At 43.9% G+C, this 11,848-nt stretch overlaps 1 protein-coding gene across 2 annotated transcripts; it reads right to left on the bottom strand.

Annotated features, from left to right (window-relative positions):
- Positions 1 to 1,000: 1,000 nt before the first annotated feature.
- Positions 1,001 to 9,588, bottom strand: gatd1 (glutamine amidotransferase like class 1 domain containing 1). 2 transcript variants are annotated; one of them, XM_035396765.1, is made up of 8 exons: positions 9,240 to 9,588; positions 9,042 to 9,118; positions 8,559 to 8,664; positions 6,991 to 7,098; positions 5,368 to 5,459; positions 4,195 to 4,288; positions 3,153 to 3,264; positions 1,001 to 2,858 (listed from the first exon to the last, which is right to left on the bottom strand). In XM_035396765.1, the coding sequence occupies exons 1-8, from the start codon at positions 9,286 to 9,288 to the stop codon at positions 2,855 to 2,857; spliced, it is 642 nt and encodes a 213-aa protein (XP_035252656.1). In that variant the 5' UTR covers positions 9,289 to 9,588; the 3' UTR covers positions 1,001 to 2,854. The 2 variants fall into 2 exon arrangements, with proteins under 2 accessions (XP_035252656.1, XP_035252655.1); XM_035396764.1 differs by having other exon boundaries at positions 1,001 to 2,854.
- Positions 9,589 to 11,848: the final 2,260 nt, after the last annotated feature.

Here is an 11,848-nt window from a genome sequence, read left to right as displayed (position 1 = left end):
TGATATGACATATCTGGGTAACCTGGTGTGGAAAGTGGGGTCCCACAAGGATCAGTGTTAGGACCTCTGCTTTTTCTTGAGCATAAGAATAGTTGTCACAAAATGGTTCATTATTTTAATTTGTTTAATTTTGTTAAATTAAAATCTGCTCAAAAGACTTAGTTGATCAAAGTCTATGAGGCATAAACAGCATGTTGCACATTCTTCCAAAATGACGAATGGGCATGATTTATATTCATTATTCACTATAGGGTCTTTTCATAATCAGTAGGTAAATGTGCATGAAATTTAGTTAAAATGTGTGGCAGCAGTAAGACTACAGCAGAGCAGCTGAGAGGCGTAATTACATTTCCTATAATGCTTCACATTTGTTCTTAAAGGCATACTATGCAGGATTTCTTTCTTTGCTTTGCTCATGTGTGTACAACATGGTTTACAATCAAAAACGTCTTCTCCTCTGTTCTCAACCCAGCCCACAACTCTATGATGACGAAGTTCACACACCAACAACAACAAAAAAATACTACATATTTAGCTCTGGCTAGTTGTCAGTAGCTTTGTAACATTGTATTGCAGACAGCTGGAATCACATCTCTTTCAAATATTCCTGCATTCCTAATAGACAGGAAGTCAGAAGTATGCCAAAATGCTCAACTGACACATCCGATAGAAAGAATTCCCACTAAAGCATACCATTAACTATGCTAATCAAGAACCAAAATACAAATAAAAATACATACAGATATCCACAACAAGCCCGAAAAACCTAAATATTAAAAATACCATAATCGGAATTAGTACTAAAGGTAGGGTTGCTAGGGAGTGAGAACAGGAAGAGAAACAAGATGCAGTCTGGACTGAAGAGGTGGACATCAGTCTACCTCAATAGACAGCCTGCTGCCCAGTAACTGGAAGAGAAGGATGTTCCAAACGGAACGCTAAAAGCAACAGGGCTAATAAAGACGCAAATACGAGGGGAAAAAAGAACAGCTACCAGAAATTTCTCCTTTGCAGGTTTTATTTGAGAAGATCAACATTTTCAGAATATGTGGTTTACAGCATTTATTTTCAATGACGTCACACAATCTGGTCCTGCTGAAAATCATTATTATGACAATAGGCAATAACAAAAAACACATCCTTGTGCCAAATCAAGCAATTTTACTCAAAAAGTTACAACATGATGGAACACCCATTTGATATTGAGATAAGAACACTCGCTGTGCATTACAGGCCATTAGGAATCTCTTACTGATGTACAGGATATTGGTTTGCCTCCGCTTTTCAGTTGAGGTGAACTGTAGCCTATTCTCCTGCAGTTCTGTACTATTCCAAGAAAAATTAACCGGCAACTGTCATCTTAAAAACAATCGTATGATCCCATTCAAATATATTGCTTCAAAAACGGAATCACAAAAAAGTGTTCTATTTGACTCACAGACAAAAATTTTCAAATGCTGTATTGATATACCCCTGTCCTAGCTGTGTTCCATAACACTTACTTGCATACCATGTGCTTATGATCTACCCCATAAATTAACTAAGCATTATTTAAACTTCCTGGTGAATTTCACGAGTACATCATATTTCTGTTAGTATTACTCATCAATCGTTCTTAAAAAAAAAAAAAAAACTTAAATAATTTTTCACCCAATGGAACTCATTTTTATTCATCGAGCAGCTTCAAATGGCAAGGACAGCACGTGGGCGGCTAAAGGCAACGTATGCGTTGTTTAAAATTATTTTCCGTCCTTTTTTCCCCAATTTGAAATGCCCACCCGTACTTAATCAGCACGCGAAACTGCAACCGCCGTTGTAAACTCAGGAGAGCGCGGGGAAGCACGCACTGTCAGCCGCCGCTTCTCCTCACGTCACGGCTCATGAGCTGGAACTAGCCGGCGGAAGATGCTCGCGGCTCAGGCTTGCCGGCAACCGAAGAGCTCCCTTATTGGGATGAAGCAGCGGCCCCCGTGCCATCGCATCTGATCCGCTCCGGTGCTTAAGAAGATATCTGGGGAATGTTTGCGCACGCTCGCTTTCAAGGTCTTGATTCCGTAACAGTGATTTTTATGTTATTCACGATGCCCTGTGATTCTATGCTATCTAGGTCCAGCAGTATGCGAGTATGTGTTTGGAACACGGTCGCAGAGTACTCGGCTATGCTTAAGTGTGTACTAAAAAGGCCATACTGATATTTGTGAATACATCAGGGCCACTGTGCCCCATTGTTTTAGCATAGCACCCTGTTTAAATACAAGGACAAATCAGTAGCACAAATGACATCACACAGTAAGGAGTGTTTATGTGGTGTTATCTGAATATTACCATGGAGCCATTCAGTATTGTTTTCATTGTACTGACTAATAAATAAAAAAAGCAGCACACAATCACATTTTATTCTCACATGACAGTGTGAGCAAGTAACAGCTGCTGTGGGAATCACAAAACCAACAACCAAAATCTTGTGCTTTTCAACTCAATAACCCTAACATGATATTACTTTGATGGGTCAAAAAGATAACCTGGGAATGTGAACTCTTACCACTGCAAGCCCGGAGCAGCAAGTATTTTTGGAAGCAAAAAAGTTTGGGAATGTAACACTCGGTTGCACTTATGTGGAGAGAAAGCAATGTTGCTCCCAAACAGGATATATATGTCTATCATATACATGTTTGTGTGTGTTTGTGTGTGTGTGTGTGTGTGTGTGTGTGTGTGTGTGTGTGTGTGTGTGGCATTTCGTTGCTCCCCACATTACACATTTCGGACAACAAACGGATAATGGAAAACCTTGCATGTCCATGCTTCTTAATTAGACAGATTTCTCAGTTCATCTTGTGTCCCATCCTCTCGCAACCTAGCTGAATACACAAAGAAACCAGGTGACCGATGAACAACGAAACAGGTTATCCATTAAACACGTACGTTCTTCAGGGATACGGTATAGCGCAAAGTGATTTTGGGCTAAATGGAGATTTTTACTGATTACGCAAAATGAGGCAGGAATGACCCTAACACTGGCCCATCAAACACAGAGCACCCGTCTCACAGGAGGCTGCGCGCCGGTGGTTTTAGGGTCGAGATTAGCCTGCGAATGCTAAACGGGCAGGCCCAGTGCTGGGACGTCCCCTGAAATGGGCCAGGGCGCGCATTACCTGCCGCTACAGAGCAGGATCAGGTTGTTGACAGCCGCTGAGGTGGACTGGAGGTTCTGGCCCGTGATCAGGTGCCGGTCCAGGACCACGTGAACCGCGTCCTCCTGGCTGGCTGTGAAATAGAGAAGAAGCAGGTGAGACTTCCCTCATGAAAATCCATCCATCCATCCATCCATCCATCCATCTGTTATCTAACTCGCTTATTCCTGGTCAGGGTCGTGGTGGGGCAGGAGACAGTCCAAGCATGCATTGGGCGAGAGGCAGGAATATGCCCTGGGTAAATCGCCAATCCATCACAGGGCACCATCACACACTCATGCCTACGGGCAATTCTGACTCTACGATTAGTCTAACCCGCATTGACCCTCAGTCTGTGGGAGGAAACCGGTTTCCTCCCACAGACTGAGGGGCAATTCTGACTCTACGATTAGCCTAACCCGCATTGCCCCTCAGTCTGTGGGAGGAAACCGGTTTCCTCCCACAGACTGAGGGGCAATTTTGACTCTACGATTAGCCTAACCCGCATTGCCCCTCAGTCTGTGGGAGGAAACCGGAGTTCCCGGAGGAAACCCACACGGACGAAGAGGGAGCGCGCAATCTCCACGTGTAAGGGCCCCGTCCGAGATTCGAACCCAGCCCTACCCGTCGCATCGCCGTTCTGCGTTTCCCTTGGTGAAAACCGTAAAACAGTGGTGTCAAACTCGTTGCCATGGAGGGCCGTGTGTATGCAGGTTTTCATTCCAACCAATTAATGCTGCCTTAATTGAGTCCAATTACTCATTCAGCCATATGCGTTTAACTGCATTGAAGCACAGAATATAAGAAAATTTTTATTTAGACAATGCGGGTCACCATAGACGTCGGGTCACCATTGTGCACAAACCTGCATCCCTAATTCAGCAAATAATTTAACTAATTATATAATCAAGATCTGAGGCTGGAATGAAAACCTGCATACACACGGCCCTCCATGGCAACGAGTTTGACACCACTGCTGTAAAAGGTGGAGTGAGAAGCGAGTGACTGAGGCAGCGACACTGACCGGTGTAGGATCCTCCGCTGTCCTTCACGAAGTCTTCTACGATCAGAGGCAGGTTGGCAAAGTCAGGGCGGCGCACCAGCTCAAACACGGAAGGCTGAGGGAAAGAATGCAGGTGCATTTTGGGAAACGGAGGCAAACCGCTTCCTGAGGCCACACCGGCCGTGCATTCGCTGAGGCTAGCTATATTAAAACGCTTCAGCAAGCCACCACTACTGGCTAAATTTTTATGCATGCAAGTATGCACGTACACATGCATACGTATATATGTCAAGCTTATACAATGCAACTGTGCAGAACTCTTGGTCTTGGAGAGCTAGCATGCACTCTGCTAGAGTTTTTGTTTGAACAAGTTACTAAATTACAATTTAACTTTCTAAAGAGCTGTACACACCAATGCAGGTTCAGTCCTGTATCAGACTCAGGTAAAACATTTTTACCAAGAGCGCACGTGCGCTGATTAGTCAGACCAAACAAAGAACTGGGCTGATGAAATAAAAAAAGAGAATAAAAGCCAGCATAAAACCCGAAAACGGATCCGCCCTTATTCTGGCACCTATGCCCTAATACTAAAACGCAGCCGGCAGAGGCGCAATGCAGTTGGCTAACTGTGCTGAAGGGGGCAGTCTTTCACAAGGAGGCGAGTGCCAAACTCTCCGCTCCTGAGAAACGCCGTGGCCCCACTGTTCGCCGCCAACGCCGTCTCCGCCCAGAATCAAGACCGCCTCGCTCCGCTAAGAACAAAAGCCCCACCTGACGGCTACTCCCAAAAAAAAAAGAAAAAAAAAATCCTTTTCAACCAATTGTATCTGGCACTCGTTCATGCATTCCTAAATCAGTGTCAACCGTCTGCTAGTTCAGGAGTGCTTACTGTGCTTTTAAACTGATGCCGCCGTTTACCAAAGCTGAGCGAATCTTAAATGGAAGGCTGTGTAAGAAAAAAAAGACCACAGGACAAATGTATTTTGGCGTTCTCTTACAAAATGGATTGAATAACACAGTGAGAATAAAAGAACTGGTTCTTCGCGGGACTTCATTTCCACTTAATAAAGCAAAGTGTTACAAGCACAGCTGAACAGTCGCTGTTTTATTGTCTGCAGGAGGCCTTGCACTGGTAGTGCAGCGAACAGTGAGGCAGCAGGAAGGCATCCAGAGAGAAGGGTTAGTGATATTTACCCCAGTCAGACTGTAGCCACTGAAGATCCACCTCTGCCCCTCCATAGCGCAGCACAGAGCAGACACACCATGGCCCACGGCACACACAGGCTCTACAGCACAGAGAGAGTGTTACACGCGCACACACACACACACACACACAGGCTCTACAGCACAGAGAGAGTGTTACACGCACACACACACACACACAAGCTCTATATCAGAGAGAGACTGTTACACACACACACACACACACACACACACACACAGAAGCTCTACAGCACAGAGAGAGTGTTACACGCACACACACACACACAGGCTCTACAGCACAGAGAGAGTGTTACACGCACACACAAACAAGCTCTATATCAGAGAGAGACTGTTACACACACACACACACACACACACACACACACACACACACACACACACACACACATACACACACAGGCTCTACAGCACAGAGAGATTGTTACACACACTCACACACAGGCTCTACAGCACAGAGAGACTGTTACACACACACACACACTCACACAGGCTCCACAGCACAGAGAGATTGTTACACACACACACACACACACACACAGGCTCTACAGCACAGAGAGACTGTTACACACACACACACACACACACAGGCTCTACAGCAGAGAGTCTGTTACACACACACACACACACACACACACACACACAGGCTCTACAGCACAGAGAGACTGTTACACACACACACACACACACACACACACACACACAGGCTCTACAGCACAGAGAGACTGTTACACACACACACACATGCATGAACGTACGCACATACACACATTCTACAGCACAGAGACTGTTACACACACACACACACACACGTATGAACGCACACACATACACACATTCTACAGCACAGAGAGTGTTTTATACACATACACACACAGGCTCTACAGCACAGAGAGACTGTTACACACACGCGCACGCATGAACGCACACACACACACATTGTACAGCACAGAGAGTGTTTTATACACACACACAGGCTCTACAGCACAGAGACTGTTACACACACACACGCACGCATGAACGCACACACATACACACATTCTACAGCACAGAGAGTTTATACACATACACACACACACACAGGCACAGAGAGACTGTTACACACACGCACGCATGCACACACACTCTACAGCACAGAGAGAGTGTTTTATATGCACACACACACACGGATCTACAGCAGAGATAGACTGATACACACACACACACAAACAGAGGAAAAAACATGTGCACACGCACACAGTCTCTGCAACACAGACAGACTTTTACATAAACACACAGTGAGTGTGAGTCCTGTACGAAACATTATGTGTGTGAAAATGTTAGACTCACACTGCTGAGATATGAAGTGTGTGAAGATGTGAGACTCAGTGCTAAGATATGAAGTGTGTGGAGACGTGAGACTCACTCTGCTGAGATATGAAGTGTGGGGAGATGTGAGACTCACTCTGCTGAGATATGAAGTGTGTGGAGATGTGAGACTCACTCTGCTGAGATATGAAGTGTGTGGAGATGCGAGACTCAGTGCTGAGATATGAAGTGTGTGGAGATGTGAGACTCAGTGATGAGATATGAAGTGTGTGGAGATGTGAGACTCACTCTGCTGAGATATGAAGTGCGCTAAGATGCGAGCTAAGGAACCGCTGTGGGCGAGGTCGCTGAGAGCACCAGGGCAGTCTGGGATCAGAAGGGCGTGGTAGCGACCTCCTAAAACAGACAAAACCGAACTGAACACGACCTTCCATTCCAGAGAAGACATGCCTGCTTGTTTGGTACATCTCAACTACACGGTTTCAACAAGCAACAAAAATATTCCGCAAATGTTCCTTCTACTCTTTTTCCGCTACTCCAGCTAGAATACACCGTGGGCAATTCCAAAGCAGCTTTCACTGCGATGATATGTTGCCAGAGGCTGCAGATGTGATTGCAGAATTTACATTACAGCAATTTATAGGCTGTATATCAATTTTACAGCATTTATTCGCAATTATAAACCTAAATATCCGTTTCTATGTTGTGCCAGTACATCTTTCCATGCCGTAGGAAACAATTCCATCAGAAAACAAGAATAAATGTCATTTTTGAAAGATAATTGTATCGTACATGCTCGTATAAACTCTGGAGACATAAGGTCGCTGAGCAGGCTGCTTTTTTCATGAATTGCACCACAAAGCCTTGAATGCTCCTATACCAACCTTTGCAAAGTCAGCAGGTAAATTTCAAAATATCCTTCATTGCACACAAAAACTGTCAGGGCCAATCAAAACTGAAGTTATATATATATATATTTTTTTTTTTTTTTAAACCCAGAAAGCAAACTACCCCTTCAAATATAGCCGATGGGATTGGTCATGTCAAATTATATGCGACTCTAGCAGTGAAGTACAAAAGATAAATAACTTAAAAATTAAACGACAAAGGCATAAATGGCATAAGCTGAAAATATTCAGCCAAGGCCTGGCTGGGGTGTCTGTGTAAACACAGCCAATCACTGAGGATGCCATGGTTGTTTAAATAAAATACAGCAAATCACAGATACCCCTGGGATAAAGTATTCTAGAACAGTGGCAGCCCAAGACAGTGGGGGGGGGGGGAACACCAATTGAAAAATAATAATGGCCCTGAACATGCACTTTCCCCCCCCCCCCCCCCCCCCCCCCCCAGTTTTCATAAGAATATGTAATATGACTTTGATGAAAACTGATTATAACTATGGGTTTTTTCAAATGTTAAAATGTCCTCAAAACAGGACATACCTGAAAATAATACTAGTAAAATAAATTTTAATAAACAGGGTAGTCAATTATTGTTCTGATCATAAATCTGGAGTTATGATTAGACACTGTAGACTTCACAAAAACAGAATATTCCAGAACAGAGCCAGAGACCTTTCAACTCCACTTAGACTATAGCACTTGATTCAATAAAGTAAAAAGCAATCACTTCACAATTTGCGGTCCATATTTAAACTCAAAGGCTTGAGGACCATTGCCAGATTAAAGGCTTTATTTCCAGATGTTTGTAATACAAAACTTTCTCTGGTTCCGTTTCGTGCTCGTGGGCTATACGTTTGAATAGAAACCCGATTTGTGTCTGACGCCACATGTTATCCGGCTGTTCCGTTTCTTGCTCGTGGCCGCACACTTTAAAGCCACTTTGCGCCTCACCATCGATGGACTCCAGCTTCGCAGGGCTGGCATAGGGCTTCACACTGAAATCCTGCACCCAGCGGGCTGTGCTGTCGTCCACTCCAGCAAAATCAATGGGCTTCCCCTGTAACGTGAATACAAATAAACACACACACACAAACTAACTTCAGTATCAGTTTAGGAATTGCACTACAAAATACCTTCATTATACTGTCAACACGGGTAAAGGATCGGAAGGGAAAACAACTTCAAGGTCAGAACAACTTGAAGAACCTGCTTGTCCTCACAACAGTTAGCAACACTGTAGTAGCGAAAAAAATTGTTCACAACCACTTTCTGAATGCAGTAACCCGAGTAAAAGAGGACAGTAAACAGGAACACGTCATAAAGCTACCGCTCAACTGAAATCCATATAGCATTCTGGAACAGGGTTGCTGTAAATTGATTAAATGTCCATTAGCTATTGGTCTTCATTATGCTCATGCACAGGTAGGCTCTCACCCCTGGTGTGGCAGTCTGCACGTTGAAGACAGGGTTGCAGAGAGTGAATGACTGGAAAAATGACTGAGCAAACACTCCTGAAAAAAGAAAACACAGGAAGTTCATTTATACAAACTGCAAGCTACGTAAATATAACTAACGCTACATTCAATTTAGTTAAACGAATGAGCCATACAGTTATAACCAGCTGAACCGTACCTTGTGCAGCCGCACTTGCCACAATTAGACAAGTTGGTTTAGACGACATTTCACTGATGTCTTGTCAGCAAGATAACGTTAACTTACTAAGCTAACCACGAACGTCAGGAAACAGACCGAAGCACTGTGCGAACCACCAAGCAAGGATGCACCGGCAACGTCAGACAGCTTTAGCAAACGCTACAATAATACGTAGGTATACAAATACAAGTTACTCTAAAATCTAGAAAATTGTTTGTGATGCAGCTTGCTTCGACGATACAATGAATTAAGAATGAATTGTTACTTTCTTAAACATCATGAACAGTTCGGTGGTGAACTACTTCCAACTTCCGGTTGAGTTCCCCAGAGCGAGTTTCAAAATAAAAGCATCATATAGTTATTGACATGACTGTACTTGTGGAATAGGGATGACAAATATACTGTCCTGCCAAGCTTGGTGGGGCGGCATGCCCCATACCTATTATGCATCGAGAGTTTGGCACTTTTAAGGGTTTCCTACAAAAATAACCACAATGACCACAGACTCTCAGCCCTTAAAAACAACAACTTCTGTCTTCTGACCTCATGTAAACAGACAGTATTCATAAACAACTTCACACGTCCACACAATAAAGCTCAAAACTTAAGGAATTTCATGCTTTAAAAAAAAAAAAATTCTAGCATAATAAATATAATTACCATCCAGCACCTTTGTAGGAGGGGGTGTGGAGGTGGGTACTGAAGTTCTGGTCAGGTCAGACCTTATATGGTCAAATGTAAGGTAATGTGGAAGGTGGGAGATCTTGGGACATTATTTAAGACAACTAGCAGGTTACTCACTGAGCATATTAATAGTATCAATGGCTGGATGTGCATCTACTCCAGGATAGCTGAATCAGTGCCCAGAACAGTCAGCTTACAGGTTTTGAATATGAATGGAGTCAGAGGGTAGCAAGAAGGTCCTAGGTCAGAATCTGGCCTGGGCCTTTCTGTGTGGAGTTTGCATGTTCTCCCTGTGTCGGTATGGGTTTCCTCCGGGTACCCCGTTTTCCTCCCACAGTTCAAAGACATGCAGGTAGGCTAATTGGTGACTCTAAATTGCCCATAGGTATGAGTGTGTGAGTGAATGGTGTGTGCCCCGTGATAGATTGGCGACCTGTCCAGGGTGTATTCCTGCCTCTCCCCCAATACACGCTGGGACAGGCTCCAGTACCCCCCCCCACGACCCTGCCCAGGACATTTACATTACATTTATTTGGCAGATGCCAAAGCGTCATCCAAAAATGATGGACATTAATATGGAGTTGGTCCACACTTTGCTGTTATAACAACCTCCGCTCTGCTGGGAAGGCTTTATACGAGATGTTGAAGCACTGCTGCAGGGATTTGCATCCATTCATCCAGAACAGCATTAGTGAGGATGGGAACTGATTGGGTGACAAGGCCTGGCTCACAGTTGGCTTTCCAATTCATTCCAGAGGTATGGGGTTCAGGTCAGGGCTCGGTGCAGGCCAGTCAAATTCTTCCACACCGTTCTTGACAAAACCGTTTCTATATGGACCTCACGGTATGCCCAGGAGCAATACCATGCTGAAACAGGAATGGGCCTTCCCCAAACTGCTGGGGAAGCACAGAATCGTCTAGAATGTGATTGTATGCGGTAGCATTAAGATTTGCTTTCATTAAAATTAAAATTTTAAAAATTAAAAAAACAGCCCAGGCCAAGGGGTGTCCAGACACTTTTGGTCATATAGTGTATCTTATCTGCTGCAGATTAGGTTAAATACCCAAGGCAGTGGATCTAATGATATAAAACACAGAAAAGCAGAAAATTCATTTTCTTCTTAATTTTTTTTATTTTACATTTTGATATAGATTCCAATCCTGCCTTTCATGCACTGTGCTATTATAGGGGCACAATTTTCTCTGTGGCAAAAAAAGCAAAATCTCCCAGTGTATGCTCATACTAATCATTGTTTTTTCTATTATCTATCTACCGCTTGTGTTTGCGTCTCATGGTATGCATGTCTATGTGAATGGCACATATTAACCTCTCATCAATACTGACACTATTAAGTAATTTGCAGAGGTGCATGAAATAATGTATGCTTAAACTTGAATGTGCAATTTATGGCGTTTAACTGTCCACTCCAGGTGGCCGGCCGCCCGGCCGGAGAGGTGCTGGACTATAGTGTGAAGCCCAGTTCAGATCAAAGGTTTGTGACGCAACTAAACCATTTTATAATGTTGTGGTGGAGTTGCAGCAGTGCGATGTCAGTCAACAACAGCAGATGGTGTCAGTCAACAACACAGTCTATACTTCTCTTCACACACTGGTGGAGGCAAAGGAGAGACTAAAGTTAACCATCTTCCACACAAACACACATGCGCACGCACACAGGCATGCACACACACTATTACATATTCAGTTTGTCAATCATTTATCACACTTTACTAATGTACTACACCTGATTGCTACCTAATAGCCCAAATTGGACTTTTTGCAGTACTATAGCAATGCTTTTCCTTCTCCCAGCTCTCCCCCTCTCATTCCTTCCCATAGCTCATTAAAGGGGCCTCTGTGCCCGGGCTGTTTCAGTGTTCTATCTATCTTCCACCCCAGCAGG

This window comes from Anguilla anguilla, chromosome 16, assembly GCF_013347855.1.
Source record: "Anguilla anguilla isolate fAngAng1 chromosome 16, fAngAng1.pri, whole genome shotgun sequence".
NCBI classification, from domain to species: Eukaryota; Metazoa; Chordata; class Actinopteri; order Anguilliformes; family Anguillidae; genus Anguilla; species Anguilla anguilla.
This window is presented reverse-complemented; position numbering and strand designations above follow the sequence as displayed.